The following is an 18007-nucleotide window of genomic DNA, read 5'->3' on the forward strand; positions in this document are numbered from 1 at the left end:
TCTCCACTCTCTCCAAACACACCTCTGGTGTGACGGCCAGCCCTTCACAAACATGAATTAACACCTGTTTTTGTAACATACCCACTTCAGCATGAGATTCTGTGCTCTTACTTGGTTTTAGGCTGCCCCAGGAGCTCTGCAGAGCCACAATGCCTGGATGATGGTCTGCACAGCCTCCTCTGTACTGATGTCTCTGAAGAAGTGGCTTGCAAAAAATGAAATCAAAACCACAGGATTAGATTGCTGGATTGAGAGAATATTTCCCTCAGGGAACTTCTGCTTTAATAGTGGTTGGTGAGGTGGGGCTATCCAGAGGGTAGAATAAAACACCCTGAAACTAATCTGACCAGTGGAATGGAGCGCAGATGCCAGATCCATCCCTTTTGTAAGTGAATGGGGAGTGAGACAGGCCTGGCTAGTGCTGTCTCAATACTGCTTCCCCTCAAGCACTCCAGTTGGGACTGGCTTAAAGCATTATTTCAAAATCTCAGGTTGGGGTTCTTTGTATTTTTGCCTTCTGGTTCCTGAGCCTCTGGGTTACTTGTTGGTCATTTTAAACTTTCTCTTCAAGCAGGAGGTGCAGAAACGTCCTTTTAATTATTTTCAAATGTGATGGTTGCGTAATCACTTGATCCTAGTGCTATGGAGTTAAGAGAAACACCAACTATTGTGAGGGGCAGCAGTGCTGCTGTCTGGAACGGCAGTTTCGAGACAACAGCGGTTCCACTGAGGTGGCAAGAGCAGAATGGAGTGATGGTAGAATGTTGTCAAGCCGGCTTGGAGGAATCCTGCACAGCTCTTTCTGGTTTTCTTGCTTTGAGGGGCCTCATTCCAATGGCTGCAGATCCCCACTGGGGTTGTAGGATTCCCGTAGTGGGTGGGGAAGCTCAGAGCAGTAGAGACAAGGTAGCGCAAGAGATGAGGAATGGCAGCAAACAGGTTCATGTGCTAATTAATAGCTATCTAGGGCCCCTCCTAGCTTTCCACATTCTGGACTACTGCTTGGTGTAGGTCTTGCCTTACCTCTGAAATAGCCATCCTGCTTGGCTATGGGAATAAGTAATGTAGAACTGAGATAAGGTGGCAATAAAACTCATGAAAGTGCATCTGTGTCCTCACTACACACATGCTGCGTAATCTCCCTAGATGGAGGGCTCGGAGGCTCAAATCTTTATCATCATTTGCACACAAAAATGTGCATTTGTAACTTTCATGTCCAGCTATCAACTGTATATGCAGAGCAGTACCTTTTGTAGGGCCACCTCTGGTCACTTTCATCATACAACTTGAGATAGTCACTATTTTTCTGATATGCCCAGTTCCTGGAACTGTGAGAAGAAGCTGTTTTTATGTATAACCTTTCCCGCTCTCGTTGTGGTCGAGAAAAGCTTGGGAAACATAGAGTGCCCTCAGGGCTTAACATCAGGCACCAAATGTACCCTACATTTAGTGTGGGTTTATTTTATAAAAGCGTGGTTTTGTTCTTTAATGCTTGGTGTCAGCGACCCTGAGTGCTCTCGTTTTTCTGGGTGACATTACAGTTTAGTTCTGCCTTCATTCCATGTACACAGCCTACCCCCTCCCTTTCCTTCATTCTCCTGTGGCCTCACTCAGAAAAGTACCTTCATTCTCACACATGCTCTTGTCTCCTTGTGCAGGGACTTGCACCTAGGCCCTCACTCGCTCTCCTCCTCAACCTGTTATTGACCCACACTATCTCTGGCCAGTGGCTTTTGACACCTATTGGACAACATGACGGGCATTGCTTGTAGCTACCCTTACTGCTGCAGCCAGACACCATGTAGCGCTGTGGTGCCCAGTTACCTCTGCCCAAACCAACACATGTGCCTGAACACCTAGTGTCCTATACTGCTTGCACAACACGCCCCTTGCATCCTAGTATTGGCCTGAGCCATCCTGCATCAAGAGCAGGGCTGGCAAGGAAAAGTGTGATCTAAAATTTGCCAGCCAGCTTGTAACGGACTTCCTCTCATCTGCAGCAGCAATTAAGAAAAGCCTCTGAAATGTTGCTCATGGAGGCAGGCAGCCACCTATGGGAACTCCCCCCTGCAATGGGTAGCTTCCCCTCTAGTTAGGGAAGAGGCTTTACTCATCAAGGACCCTGGGGCAGGATGCTGAGGCCTAGTTTTCACTAGGGTTTTTACTACGTTAGCTACCAGCTGAGGTGAACTCCAGGTGCTGCAGATGCTGTTTGTAGTTCTCCCAGGGAAGTTAGTTCAGGGAAACACTCTGATGTTACCACGTTAGTTTAAGGGGATAAAATCCCAACTTTTTTTTTGCTAGTGTGGGGGCACCTTTGTTAGGGTGCTGTGGCTGGTGGAGAGATTGTAGAGGTGGTGGAGGCAGCTCCAAACCGAGTCTCTGCCACTTTCAATGCTCCAATGAATCAATCAGGCTTCGAGCAGCCCATTCCTGGTCCCAGCAATAGCTACACTCGCCCAGACATTTGGTACTTAAAGTAAAATGTTTCATGGTACAAAAATGAATAATACTGATTGCTGAGCATGAATGTTTGCTGCATTCAAGAACCGCGTCCCACTGCTTTTGAAGGGGGTTTTAGTGTATTTTAGGCTGTATCCATCATCATTCGTTAGGTTTTTTTCCTTCTCTTCAGGTCTTGCCTGTTTGCACCCTTCCTTCATGAGAGGTTTAACAAGGACAAGTGCAGAGTCCTGCACTTAGGACAGAAGAATCCAATGCACCGCGACAGACTAGGGATCGAATGGCTCGGCAGTAGTTCTGCAGAAAAGGACCTGGAGATTACAATGGATGAGAAGCTGGATATGAGTCAACAGTGTGCCTTTGTTGCCAAGAAGGCTAACAGCATATTGGGCTATATTAGTAGGAGCATTGCCAGCAGATCGAGGGAAGTGATTATTCCCCTTTTCTAGGCACTGGTGAGGCCACATCTGCAGTATTGCTTCCAGTTTTGGTCTCCCCACTACAAAAAGGAGGTGGACAAATTATAGAGAGTCCCGCAGAGGGCAACAAAAATGATTAGGGGGCTGGAACACATGATCTATGAGTAGAGGCTGAGGGAACTGGAATTATTTAGTCTGCAGAAGAGAAGAGTGAGGCGGGATTTGATAGCTGCTTTCAACTACCTGAAAGGGGGTTCCAAACAGGATGGATCTAGGCTGTGCTCAGTGGTAGCAGACAACAGAACAAGGAGTAATCGTCTCAAGTTGCAGTGGGGGCGGTTTAGGTTGGATATTAGGAAAAACTTTTTCACTAGGAGGGTGGTGAAACACTGGAATGGGTTACCTACGGAGGTGGTGGAATCTCCTTCCTTAGAAGTTTTTAAGGTCAGGCTTGACAAAGCCCTGGCTGGGATGATTTAGTTGGGGATTGGTCCTGCTTTGAGCAGAGGGTGGACTAGATGACCTCCTGAGGTCCCTTCCAACCCTGATAGTCTATGATTCTATGTTTTATTCGCCCATCTCAACCCAGCTCTAGCCACAGTCACATCCTGAATCCTTGTGGCTTGTTCTTAAGCAGCAACTGCATAATCTTTGACATAGTGAAGCCTCTTCCACCAGAAGCTGGGAATGGGTGACAGGGGGATGGATCACTTGAGGATCGCCTGTTCTGTTCATTCCCTCCGCAGCACCTGGCATTGGCCACTGTTGGAAGACAGGATACTGGGCTAGATGGACCTTTGGTCTGACCCAGTATGGCTGTTCATAAATTTCAGAAGAACATAAATATGTCCAGGTCCTTTAAGATTAAAGGATTTAAATACTATATATATATATATATATACACATATATATATATACACACACACACACATTGCCACAGATGTGCTGTGAACACAATACAGCTCATTTGTAAAGCAAGGCCTGGACTGACAGTCTGGATGCCCAAGGGCTTTGTCAAAGCTCAAAAACCAACCCTGGCGCCTGAGCCACATTTTGTAAGCTCCATTTTTTAATCATGGGCTGAACCAAAAGCCCTCACCTTAACACACATGCTCGAGCTAAGTTCTGAGAGCCTGAAAGCCAGACCCAGAGCTGAATTTTGCAGCTCTAGTCTGCCTGTAATCCCCAGTGCCCTGAACTACCTCATCCTTAACCGTCAGAGAGCTCCAGATGAGTTAGCCTAATGTATCCTATATCTGCGGACTGGCTCCCGCCCTGGCAGAGAATGGCCTCAAAGATCTAACAGCCCTTTTCCATCTCTCACTATTATCCTGTATGTGTTTTTGGTTTTTTCTTTCACAGGCAGAGGTGCTGAACCTAGCGATGCTGGGGGTGCTGTCGCAGCCCCTGGCTTGCAGTGGTTTCCATCATATCCAGGGTTTACAGTTGGGTTCAGTGGCTGTCAGCACCCCCAATGCACAAACTATTCCAGTGCCCTTGTTCACACACCAATACCCCGCCTCCCCCCACCGGGGCTAATGCCCTTTCCTACCCTGTTTGTCTCTCCTCTTTGCTACCAGTTTGCCTCCAGTTCTATGCTGGTTGCTGGCCAGGTCAGGTCAAGAACTGGCAGCAGCGAGGTGTGTCTTGTTGACAGCCCTTGGAGGGCTGGGGTGTGAAGCAGCAGGGCAGGTTTCTACAGGAGCCTTCCCCGGTGCCAGGTTTAACAACCTGTCTCCTGGGTAGAAATGGAAAGCAACCACTTTGGAAACATGCTTAGACATGGAGCTGTCATGTTGTAACCAGTGCCTCCAGCACAAACACTCTTGGTTAAGGCTAGGCTGTAATTTGTACTGTGTCAGCCTTTCAAACCCACAGTGATTTGCAATCAGGGAAAAATGACTTGGTGGAAAGTGTGCTGGAGCATTTCCATGTGTTGCAACATGGTGGCTGCCAGCACAGTTTAACTGTCGTACGTGCAGGGCTTTAGTGTGTAATTTGCTTGATTTCTTTAATCATGGAAATCTTGGAAGTCTGTTGAGTGTTCTGGGCAGGTTTATAAAATGCTCTTGGTGGCAAGCGAACAATAAGACGGGTATAAAGAGAGAAAAACCCTGTGAGCAAAATTAGTCATCAGCTAGTGGAGATCACAGTCAAGACAGAGTGTATTATGATATTTAATGGCCACGTGACTGGTATGCTGCTTATATGCCAGTTGCCATAGAAACTTACAGGAAGCATATTCTAGTAATTTTCCTAAAGGGAAAGCAAAATTAAGGAAGGGTGTCACGGTGGAGGCTTTATTTGGAGTTGAAATCAAGCCCCATGCAGAGCTGGACAGGAAATCATTTTCCTGTTCCCCCAAGAATTTTGAGATTTTGACAAATTTTCCCATCCAAAATGGGACAAAATGTCAAATCTCAAAAAATTTTCTGAACTGAACAAAAATTTTAGCTTTGGGTCAAGCAAAAATATTTGTTTGGCTCATTCTAAACCATTGTTTTGACTTTTGATCTTTCCCAATGTTTCTGACACTTGTATTTTTTTATACTATATATTCATTTAAATTTTGAAACTAAAAGTTGTTTCAGAACAAAACATGGAATTTTTTGTTCTGAAAATGCCCAAATGGGGCATTCTGAAAGTTTTTCCAATGTTTTTTTTAAATGGCAAATTAGTTTAAACTAATTCTTTCCAATTACCAGTGTCCATTTTGATGAACTGGGATTTTCCAGTGAAAAAATGTTAGTCAAAAGCATTCCCAACCAATTCTAGTCCCAGACTCAGCTGGTGCGTGGACAAAATGTATTTTCTTGAGCCGAAAGGCTCAGTTGTTCTGAGGAAGTGAACCGTAGGTCAGATTGCAGGGTGGGTGGCAGAGTTTACAAAGGGCTAGCAGCTCCATTTTTTCAAGACAGAGGACAGGTGTAAACAAAAAGTAATGTCACTAAGGCAGTGGCTCTCAACCTTTTCAGACTACTGTACCCCTCTCAGGAGTCTGACTTGTCTTATGTATCCCCAAGTTTCACCTCACTTAAAAACTACTTGCTTACAAATTGCTTACTTTCTCATTTTAACCATATAATTATAAAATCAGTTGGAATATAAATATTTATTTCAGTGTATAGTATAGAGAGCAGTATAAACAAGTCATTGTCTGTATGAAATTTTAGTTTGTACTGACTTCACTAGAGCTTTTTCCGTAGCCTGTTGTAAAACCAGGCAAATATCTAGATGAGTCTATGTACCCCCTGGAAGATCTCTGTGTACCCCCAGAGGTACAGGTAACCCTAGCTGAGAACCACTGACTTAATGCACTAATGGCAGGTGCTCATATGCTATGGCAATAAGGAAGTTATAGCAGAGAAATCCAGTTTATGACTTTAGTTAGGTTCATAGTTTTCCTTTATCATTCATAATTATACGCAAGAAACATCAAACTAAAATGAAGTGCTGGTTCTTGTAGTAATTTCTTGTGGTGTTTTTTTTCTAGCCTGGTTTAATTTTTCCTTTTAGTGTTAGCAATGCATTGACCACCTATCTTTTTATTTCCCTTCTATTGTTTGAAATAAAGCAGACTCCAGCGTGTAATGTACTAATGAGGAAACGTGCACTAACATCATGGAAACATCATCTAGTCAATATTATAAGAGGCTGGCAGGAACATGACCTTTAGCGCATAAAACTTTAAACTCTTAAAATAAGGGTGATTTTGTGACAGCCAAAAACCTCTGGCCTGACCTTCAAAGCTGCTGAGCAGCATCCACATCCCCCATCGGCTTCAGGAGGAGTCATGAGCGCTCAGAACCTCTGAAAATCCAACTACTCACTTATTTTGCTCCCTTAACGGAAACCCCCCTCCGCATTCCATGGTGCTTCTAGATGGCAAATTAGGGGTGAGAGGTGATAACAGAGGGAGACGGAAGCATTCATTCATCACATTCACCAGGATCATACGGGGGATAAGAAAGTCTCAAATCACCACTAGGGCACGGGTCTGTTTTATAAAAACTCCAGTTTAATCTCATGGTTGAGATCTGGCAAAACTTAAATTCTTAAAGCAATAAAAGGCACAAAGGCAGGCAATCCACCTGGACAATAAGGCTTAACAAAAATACGATCCATCGGGACTAGCAGAAGAAATAATCAATAGCCCATAAGCCAGTCCTTTTCACCCAACATCTGATTTCCAACCATTCCCCCTGACTTGCATCAAGTCAGTATTTTGAAGGGGACTAATGGATGCAGGAGTGAGCTGCAAGCTTTTCTGGGGTCTGCACTGACCACTGGGCCCTAAACAGGACTTGGCTACTGATTTCCTTCTCTTTCCAGGCTCAGTTCAGCTCCCATTGAAGTCAATGGCAAGCTTTCCATGCATTATGCTAGTAGTTGGAGCAGGCTGTTACTACTAAGCATTATGTTAATCAGGATCAGTTTAAGACTAAACAGGGTTTGGATCAACCATAGGATCTCACCAACCCATGTATATTTATTTTTGAGAGAAAAGATAGCAGAGAAGTAAAAATCAGGGAGCCTCAGGGAAAATGTGGAGTTGAAACTCCATCGGACATCTAAGGAAGAAATCTGTCATGGTATTTTGGGACTCGCCAATCTATTCCATCCTCTTCTAGGACCCAGTTCCGCTCCCGTTGATTTCAGTGGGAGTTTTACCATTGACTTCAATGGTAGTAGGATCTACCGTCGACCCACAACTAGCAATAATCAGATCTAAGAATCTAGCTTCACCTTCCTGTGCTGGTTATAACTTGTTCCAGCTCACACTCTCAGCAGTAAAGAAATTTTAATGGAAAACTATATCTGTACATCAGCCCAAGTTCCACAGATGTGATGGACCTGTTTAGACAATTCCTTCATTTTTAATTACATTTTAATATATTTATATATAATGTTCTTTTATATATATATATATATATATAAAAATTAACACAGTATTCATCAGTACAGGCATTATACAATCTAAAGAAAGAAAAGATAAAAAGATTTTGATTGCACTTTTTGGACTCTGGCTGGTGGAAACAGTTGCAGGCTTTTCTGCTGCTGTCTGCTGCAGACCTAACCTCCTCCAGAGCCCTAACGTGCTGAAAGGCTGCATCAAAGAAGTGCTTCAGCCTTTGTAAAATGAGCGAATGGGACGGACAGTCTAAGTTAATATAGTTTACAATGTAATGGACAGTCCTAGCTCCTGCTTTCCCCCAAGGACATGACTGCACCAGCCAGTCTCACACTCATCAATGCTCCTGCCATGGAACCAGGGGACTCCCCCCCCCCACACACACACACAAGCCACCAAAGCTCTTCCCTGTCAGCCAGGTGATCCCCCCCCCCTGCAACATCCAACACCCCTCCCATCCAGCTGGGTGGTCCCTACATCCAGCACCCCTCCCATCCAGCTGGGTGGTCCCTACATCCAGCACCCCTCCCATTCAGCCAAGTGACCCCCATACCATACTACCTATCCAGCTAGGTGAATCCCACTTCTACCTCCCCTTGATGCAGGTGACCCCCACCATCCAACACCCCTCCCATCCAGCCAGGTGACCCCCCATACCCACCAACACCCTGCATGCATCCCCTCCTTGTACTGTATAGAACGGGAATTGACCCATCTGGGTATTCCTTGTCCCCTCTTCTAGATCTCATAAATTAACAGAAGTGTGATATACAATGTCAGGATTAGGCCTGAGGGCATAAGAGGCCACCTGAAAACCCTAAAAGAGAGCCCCTCACACTCTTCACAGGATGGGAGTGGGGGAGGAACTGTAGCCTTGTGATCTAGTCAGGAAAAGCATTTCCATGCTAATAAAACCAGGCAACAGATACCTCTCCTACACTTAGGAAGATCCTATATTGTGGGATGAACCTGTCTCCCATAAATGCTACTCCAATGGGTGCAGGGTATGCTGCACATGGACATGGGGCAGAAGTGCACCCAAAAATGGGATGGCTAATGTGAATGTGCTACACTATTACAACTTACTCTGGTTCAGCTGCACTGGTGCAAGTTGCAATGGTGCAGTTCTCTATTGCACACATGGTTCTACCAACTGCACCAAGACCCTACAGCATAGCTTGGACCTTTTCTCTAAGCTAGTAGCAACTGGTCTGAAACAGATTCCCAGTTCCAAGCCCTATGAATTCTGGGAAAGTTTGTTTCCAGAGCTGAACTTGGTGACTTGGGCCCAGCTCTACAATCAGCTGACATGGATAATTTAATCTAAATCCTCCCAACTCCGCAGAACTTGATTTCCTGATCCAAACTTTGTGGCACAGGTCCATCTCTGATTGCTCTCTGGAGAAAATAATTAAGCAATCAATTTGCAAACAGCTACAAGATAATAAGGTGATAAGCAACAGTCATCATGGATTTGTAAAGAAGAAATCATGTCAAACCAACCTGATAGCTTTCTTTGACACGGTAACAAGCCTTGTGGATAGGGGGAAGCAGTAGACGTATATCTTGACTTTAGTAAGGCTTTTGATACTGTCTCACATGACCTTCTCATAAAACAAACTAGGGAAATACAACTTAGATGGGGCTACTATAAGGTGTGTGAATAACTGGTTGGAAAACCGTTTCCAGACAGTAGTTATCAGTGGTTCACAGTCAAGCTGGAAGGGCATGAGTGGGGTCCCACAGGGATCAATTCTGGGTCTGGTTCTGTTCAATACCTACATCAATTATTTAGATAATGGCATAGAGAGTATGCTTATCGAGTTGGGAGGAGTTGCAAGTGCTTTGGAGGATATGATCTGGACAAACTGGAGAAATGGTCTGAAGTAAATAGGATGAAATTCAATAAGGACAAATGCAAAGTACTCCACTTAGGAAGGAACAATCACTTGCGCACATACAAAATGGGAAATGACTGCCTAGGAAGGAGTACTGAGGAAAGGGATCTGGGGATCATTGTGGATCACAAGCTAAATATGAGTCAACAGTGTAACACTGTTGCAAAAAAAGCGAACATCATTCTGGGATGTGTTAACGAGAATGTTGTAAGCAAGATACGAGAAGTAATTCTTCCACTCTCCTCCGCACTGATAAGGCCTCAACTGGAATATTGTGTCCAGTTTTGGGTGCCACATTTCAGGAAAGATGTGGACAAATCACAGAAAGTCCAGATAAGAGCAACAAAGTGATTAAAAGTCTAGAAAACATGACCTATGAAGGAAGATCGAAAAAAATGGGTTTGTTTAGTCTGGAAAAGAGAAGACTGAGAAGGGGACATGATAACAGTTTTCAAGTACATAAAAGGTTGTTACAAGGAGGAGGGAAAAGAATTGTTCTTCTTAACCTCTGAGGATAGGACAAGAAGCAATGGGCTTAAATTGCAGCAAGGGTGGTTTAGGTTGGACATTAGCAAAAAAATTTCCTGTCAGGGTAGTTAAAGCACTGGAATAAATTGTCCAGGGAGGTTGTGGAATTTCCATCACTGGAGATTTTTAAGAGCAGGTAAGGCAAACACCATCAGGGATGGTCTAGATAATATTTAGTCCTGCCATGAATACAGGGGACTGGAGTAGATGACCTCTTGAGGTCCCTTCCAGTCCTATAATCCTATGATTCCATAAGTCTAGGAGTGTTTCTGTTAGACCAGGGGTATCAAACACACAGCCCGCGGGGTTATTTCCTGTGGCCCACCAAGCTCCCTGCCCCTCCCCCGGAGTTATTTCCTGCGGACCGCCAAGCTCCTCTCCCCCCAGCGCACCATGGCCCCGCTCCTCTGCCTACCTCCAGGCACTTCCTGCCGCCAAACAGCTGTTTGGCAGTGCTTAGCACTTTCCAGGAGGGAGGGGGCGGAGCGGGGAGCCACATGCTCAGGGGAGGAGGCAGAGAAGAGGTGGGGCAGGGGCGGGGATTTGGAGAAGGGGTTGGAATGGGGCAGAGTTGGGGACTTTGGGGAAGGGGTGGGAAGAGGCGGGACAGGGGCGAGGCCTCATGGAAGGGGTGGAGTGGGGGCAGGCCAGGGGCAGCGGGGCGGGGAGTGTCAGTGATGTAGCCCTTGGGCCAATGTACTAGTCCTCATGTGGCCCTCATGGTGATTCGAGTTTGAGATCCCTGTGCTAGACCTTACCTAGCTTGCCACAGAGCTGTCCCTCTCTGGGGCCTACCTTAGTACTTTATGCATCAGCTGAAGCCAGTTAGTTTTCAAGGAGAAATGGGATCAAGCTGCAAAATTCGGATAAGATTTCAGACACCACAAGATTTGGGGATGTTCATGTCCAAGATTTTGCCCATTATCAAAAGAGTGCTCATTTGTAAAATCCAGATCTGGGAGCTGGCTCAAATTTTGAAGACCCTCAAAGGGCTGTGGTGTTTGGGTCCAGGCTTTGGTAGTGTTAAGTAGCATTTCCTAATAAAGTGATCTTCTCTTGAAGGGTTTTCCCACTTAACCCAGAGACTTATTTCTTGAAGGGACACTGTCAAGATTAAAATTCTATATTTCTATAGAGTGACTCTGCCTCCGTTTCAGTAACAGGTTTGATTAAATGAAAGAATTTAAAGAGTCAGATTTTCGTTTTTTTTGTTGTTGTTGTTTTTTGGACAGTACGCTTTGTGAACCTAGCCTGGTCTATTTCTACTTTCACATTCCAGTTCCCAGTTACCGGCACAATGCCGCAATGGTTGGGTTCCTACAAGGTCAGGGAGAAGGTGTAAATCACCACCCAAAATAAATGCATTCCCTGAAACTGAAAAACCCGGGAACCCTTTCCAGTCACATTACCATTTGCAGAATTGTGTAATAAACCCCTAAATATTGCAGCTAACCTACTTTAACAATTTCCCGTGGCGATGGTTAAGCCTCCACCCAGAGGAGCTACACAAGGGCACTTGGCATTCGTGGAACTGCAGCTCCATGCTGTATCACATTAAATGAAAGCTGGAGGACTAGCTATGCCCCTCTTTTAGTGGGGGGCTGCTGAGGGTTTTGTGTAGGCAGGGGCCAGGAGGAGATCACTGCTGAGGGGCTGCATGCTCAGGCCCAGCTCCCACAGTGCTTACTCAAGTAAAACCCCTGCTGAAGTCTATGGGAAAGCATGAATCTGGGTGAGGATTATAGGTTCTTTCCAGACTACTATCCCACCTGAGTTTATGAACCCACATGAGTTTGATTCTCCACCACCTTGCTTCTTGTGTGGTCTTTTACGTCCAGACAAAGCAGGGGTCAAATGGTAAGATGATGTTGAAGGGCAGAGCATTCTGACTCAGTAATTTGTCCTCGCTTTGCACAAGAGTAAATAAGAAAATTGGATGCCAAGTGGTGGGGAATCATCCTTGGGTTCTTGGAGCCTATACACCTCTAGTCCCAACCAGACCAATGACATGGGAGTTTACTCTCCACCCAGACCGAATGGTCAACATTGGCTGGGTTTGCAAACCAGCAGACATTTCACCTGAGACACCAAGAATGCAGGTGCCTTCAAATAAAGATCTAAACACAGACAACTAACAGATGTTAATGAATTTATAACTTTGGATGGGAGCATCTCCTGATTGCCATTGGCCATGGGATTCATAGGCCTGCCCTTCCAGCTGCTCAGTTACTATTCCTGCCACAGCCCATGCTAGCTCACAGAGGGACTATGAGCTCTAAGACTGGCTAAGAATGGCCCTCATGGACACCGTTACTAGGATTGTATCAGTACTGATGTCTCTATCTGCTGTAGGGTCACAAGTGACATTTTAACTGCAGATACACCGAGGATAGTACAAGGCCAAGCACTTGCCTCTGGTCACACACCAGCTGACAGACGAGCCTGCGATTAACCCTAAGTCAAAGACTTTGTAGCGGAAGCCTTAATTCCATTCCTATGGCAGCTGTCCCTGTATGACCACGTATTGACAGTAATGATAACAGCCCCTCGGCATACAGTTTAATTCCAACAGAATTCCCTCCTGGGATAACATGCATGTTGCTCCTCCATTCCTGTGCACCAACAAATCATCCTCTCTATAATGTTCCTCCTAATCAATCTGAAGGCACCAACGGCCGGGGAGGTAAAAGTCAGCCAGGCTCTCAGTGACCTGGCCTCAAATCTCAGGAATCTGAAGTGCAAAAGTAGCAAGAGACCAGTGGCTGGGAACATGCAAACCAGGAGGGGGGCCAAGGATGTGCTGATCAGAGGATTCTCATGATCTTGTCTAGCTGCTCGGATCCCACTGTGCCACTGCAGGTGGGAAAAACGATTGGGGGACGCTGTGGACAGGTCATTAAGCCCTAGGCGATGGTGAAAACTGATACTCTTGGTCTTTGTTTGGCCAGAACCTTTCTTCCACTAAAATAAGCCAGAGTGATGTCTAACACCCTGGAACCAGAGTGCCAGCTACAAGCCAACCCCCAACAAATAAGGAGGGACTGACTGCAAGACAGCCAGGCAAGTGGGAATCACTAAGTTGAAAGGGAAGCTGGGCTTATCTTGTTCAGCCACCTTCATTCCAGACATTGCACATTCAGGGACACCATGTCTGTGTTACAAAAGAACAGCTATAGGCAATGCCTTCAAGACAGAGTGTTTGCCATTGGAAGCTCTTTAGGTTAACGCACTCAGTGTGATCTTTACAGGTCAGCTTTACTTTCCCACCTTCAGCTATCACCGTTCTCCTCTGCAGTTTGCTTATGCTACACAGAGCAGTACAGCAGGGATGGCTGGACAGAAGATCCTGCATCATCACCAGGGGGTGCAAGGGAGAAAAATGTACCCGTCTGGTCTTACCTCCTTCACATACAGTGCACCCATGTCCATTGGACCATGCCATGTTTTTTTCAGACAAAGGGTGAGACTTTCACAGGGTGTGTTAGAAAACAAGACTGAAGAAAACAAACTTCCTTGGGAATTTTTTTTCCAAAGAGCAGATAATGTGGGGTTGCCCGAAAAGGAGGAAGGGAGATAAAGAGAATGAGAACCTCAGGAGCAAAATGCTCTGCAGGAGGAAATAAAGGATTTGTGTCCTTTTTGCATACAATATTTATAATCATAACAACAACAACAACAATAGCACAGTTGGTCTCAAGGTGGGCACTCCCATCTCATCCACCAGGGAAGAGGGGTTAGGCGAGCTGGCATTATTCTATCTGCCTCCCGCTTCTCCCGTCGAGAATCACTGACCTCCTCTGGGGCTGATAAAAGCAGCTGGTGGAGGTCTCCAGTCTCTGCCCATTTTTGGGGATGGTCATTTTGTTCCGCAGAGTGACCCCCTCAGGCGTTGTCTGTAGGTTCCCAGACAGATCGCCACAAATAGGGTTTGGAGAGTTGCTCTGAGAGGGGCTTCTTATGGGTGATAACAACACTCTGGAGTCTGCTGAGGAAGATGGATGGTCCATGATGGGGAAGGGTGGGCTGAAGAGGATAAGGCTCTGGGGCCTTCCTGGTCTGGATCTGTAGGAAGGCTTGGAAAACCCCGATGGCCTCTCCATTTTTGAGAATTGTGGGTTGTCTCCTGCGGTCTCCCCCTCTGAAGTGCGCTTTCGGCGCAACACGGGCACCTCCTGGGTGGAATTACAACTGGAGAGGGAGAGATCTGGGAGAGGGTTGAGGCTGCCGTGCCTAGAAGATGTTGAATCCATTTGAGTGGGGTCACTGTTTTCTTTCTCCTCTTTGGCTTTCTTCTCTACCCGAGGGCTCTTTGGGGGCTCCAGCTGTCCCCGAGCTGCTCGGGGGGTCTGCCTGCTGCCTGAGTGGGCTTCTGTTTCCTTCCTCCCCAGCGATGCAGGGATGTCACGGTCGACGTTCTGAGTCTGTAGTGGCTGTGGGACCTGTGTGTACTGGATCTTGGGTGGTATCACTGGCACAGCTCTGGCCTGGCACATCTTAATCATGAAGGAGGTCCTCACCGCTGACACGCTCACAGGGGCAGAGTTACGACGGCCGGTGGCAGCATGGGCCACTGCCATGTAATCCAGGTCTAGCTCCCGGGGATCGAAGCGAGATCCCCAGGGGTCACCTATGTTCCCGGCAGGGCAGGCAGCAGGCAGTGACAGGACAGAATCACTGCTCTTCCCTTCCTTCTGCACACATAGGAGGTTTCCAGGTGAAGTGGGCACCGCCAGGCTCTCAAACTTGAAGAAATCAGGGGCAGGGAGGAGTGAATCCAAGTTGAGAGATGATGGCCTGGTTCTCACTTTACGGGGAATGTCTTCACTTTTGTTGTTACTCAGCTGTGACTCACTGGTAGAACACAGCCCTTTGGTGACAGCCACTCCAGTGGGAGCAGCGTCCTGAGGCCTGGATGGATCTTCATCTATTTTCTTTGCCTGCAAGAAACTGTCTGGGGTATTACAGTGTGGAAAAGGCAACTCAGGTGTCAAGTCCTGAGGGTTTTCTTTGCTGCCATCCACTTCCTTCTCCCCTGGCTCCGAAAGAGAGGCAGCGCGTAGTTCCTCATGCCTGGCTAGCAGACTCCCTGCTGCAGGCTCTGCCTCGCTGCTCAGGGCATCACTTGATCCCTCAGGCTCTAAAGAGTCCTCTCGAGGACTCTGAGAGGTCTCGGCTCGCTCGACGTGGCTCAGCCTGGGTGGTGAGGTTGGCAGTGTTTCTAACAGGTCCTTGGTCCCCGATCTAGTGCAGCCACGTGGGAGCTCTTCAGCTGCACTTGTGAAAGATGGTTGGATAGCCCACACACTCAGCACCATGTCTTTGCTATCCAGAGAAAGACTGCGACTGAAACGTGGCCGAGCAGAAAGGCCCCTTTCCACTCCGTAGCTCTGTGACTGGAAGTCCTGCATTGCCTTTTCCTGGAGGTTCTTGAAGGTAGGGGAATGGAGAGGGCTGGTGACCCACTGGTGATCCTCCCATGGCTCTACCAGCTCAAAGCCCTGGACATTGTCTGTCCATGCATCCTCCTCTTCATGGTCGAAAGAGTCCTGGGCTTTGTTGGCCATGCCGCCCTCTTTGGGCTTCTCGGCTCCAGCTCCACTTGCCCTCTTTGATGAGATCAGGCCACCTCCTACAGTCACTCTATCAGGTTTCTCCCTCTGGGTCAGGACTCCATCCTGGCCTACAGCAATGCCATCCTTTTCACTATGCAGCAGGCCAGTGTTGCCTTTCTCCTTGACTTGGTCTGGACGCATCCTTTTGGGATTTGAGACACCTTCTTTTAAAGGACGCTCAATGAGCTGCTGCTCATCATAAAGCTTCTGGTCTTGGTGGGGAGGTGGAAGATCACTGCTGACATTCTCCACCATTAGATGATTCTTTGGAGAAGCTGTCCCAGACAGGACAGTACCCAGTTCGGGTATGTTAGGAGAGCAGTCATGCTGTGCTACCACTTTAGGTTTACCACCCTGGAGGCCGCCAGGCTCCTTCAAACTTTCTTTGGAGGTGACACCAAATAAAGGCAACTGAGATGTGACCTGTGGGGTTCTGGCTGGAGTTTCCTGTTCAGCCAGTGTCAGGGCAAGCACAGAACCAGAAGAGAAGCTGTCCGTTTGTGGTGATGCAGAGGATGCAGAAGCTAGTGCTGAGTGCATTATTTCCTGGTGTGGGCCTGTCTTGGGGACATCTGTAGGCAAGAATGAGAGCTCCTCTTCAGATTCAATAATTTTGAGTTCCTGTTGAATCTCCGGCCACAGAGGTTCCATCAGGGCATTGGCAGCATCATCTTCAGCCTGAAAAACATCAGAAATGTCATAACCTGACAGCCATCACTCCACGTGCCCATCTGCCTTCTGCCCACAACGCAGCCTGTAGCAGCCCTCCAGGAATACCGTCAGACTAGTGGAAATGCTGGCCACCAGAAATCTGGTTAAATAAAATAATAATACCTTGCTCTTATGTAGCATTTTCATCAGTGGATCTCAAAGTGCTTTACAAAGGAGGTCAATATCACTACCCCCAGTTTACAGAAACTGAGGCATGGGGCAGTGAAGTGACTTGCCCATGGTTACCCAGCAGGCCACTGACAGAGCCAGGGATAGAATCCAGATCTCCTGATTTCCAGTTCAGTGCTCTATCCACTAGGCAACACTGCCTCCTTTGCATTTGCCTATAAACAAATGGGTTTACCGGGGAGATCATCAGAGGTGGAGCTAGGACTCAGGTCTGGTGGCAAGTGGGCAAAGTGAATTAGCTGAGAAACAATAGCTACAATTCCTCAGACTGCCTCCCAACCTGCCCCATGAAATAGACTCACCTACCCCAGCAGGGGGCGCTACACACCCCATAAAGAAATGTTGCCAAATGCAAGGTCATGCACACTGGAAGGAATCATTGGAACTACTCATACACATTGCTGGACTCCACTAATCTGTAACCACTCAGAGGAAAGATCTGGGGTGACTAAGTGACTCAAATCAAAACTCCGCTCAGCGTGCAGCAGTGGGCCCACAAAATGTTTGGGTGATCAGGAATGGAATTAAAAAATCAGACTGAGAAAATCACAGACCTGATAAAGAACCTGGCAGAAATAGGGGGAGGAGGGTCAGAGATGGAGGGTCAAAACGATTAGACATATGGAGAAGCTTCCAGAGACAGTACCGACAGCAGGGTATAGTTAACAGAAGAGGGGAGTGAGAGAGGACATGACAGCTGTATACTGAATAGAGTCTAACCCTTATTAGCCTATATTATATGTCAAGATCACAGCTTGAGGTTGCTCGAATGCAGACACACATGCAACAGTTCCCCAGTGCCCTGTAGCAGTCCCCAGCAAGATGGGGATACTTCCATCTCCCTCAGGTGCTTTGAGACAACGGATATTCCTTCCTTTCAAGGCTCCCTCCTTACCAGCTCTCTCGGGAACAAGGCCTCCTCCGCTTTAACCCTTGGTGTCGCCTCCTGCCGGCTGCCTCTCTCTGAGGGGTTTTCCTGTGTCCTGAGCTGGCCTTGCTCGATCTCACCTGCCAAGTGCAGGCCTGCCGGGCCCTCGGGTGCTGGTGTCTGTTTCAAGCCAGGGCTCTGCTCTGGGGCTTGCCTTCCACTGGTGCTGCTGCCACTGCCTAGCAGCTCCTGGTTTTCTGTTGTTGGCTTTGAGGTTTCCGAGGACTCAGGCTCCTTGGCTGCCATTAGTTGCTCAGTGGTAGGACCTGGATTAGAAACACGGATCAGCAATATAAACCACTCACGACACAGGGCCTGCAGCTGGCCCAAGGCATTGAGATAAAGGA

General features: G+C 47.1%; 1 protein-coding gene across 2 annotated transcripts in view; it reads right to left on the reverse strand.

Moving 5' to 3' along the window:
* Nucleotides 1-6880: 6880 nt before the first annotated feature.
* ARHGAP31 (Rho GTPase activating protein 31) overlaps nucleotides 6881-18007 on the reverse strand; it is a 94612-nt gene continuing 83485 nt past the window's right edge. For both annotated transcript variants that reach the window (XM_084616703.1, XM_084616702.1), the window contains exons 11-12: nucleotides 17628-17926; nucleotides 6881-16510 (exon numbers count right to left, since the gene is read on the reverse strand). In XM_084616703.1, the coding sequence (XP_084472829.1) occupies nucleotides 13970-16510; nucleotides 17628-17926 (2840 nt within the window). In that variant the 3' untranslated portion in view covers nucleotides 6881-13969. The remainder of the gene's footprint in view (nucleotides 16511-17627; nucleotides 17927-18007) is intronic.

Source organism: Lepidochelys olivacea, assembly GCF_965140295.1.
Source record: "Lepidochelys olivacea isolate rLepOli2 genome assembly, chromosome: 1".
Taxonomy (NCBI): Eukaryota; Metazoa; Chordata; order Testudines; family Cheloniidae; genus Lepidochelys; species Lepidochelys olivacea.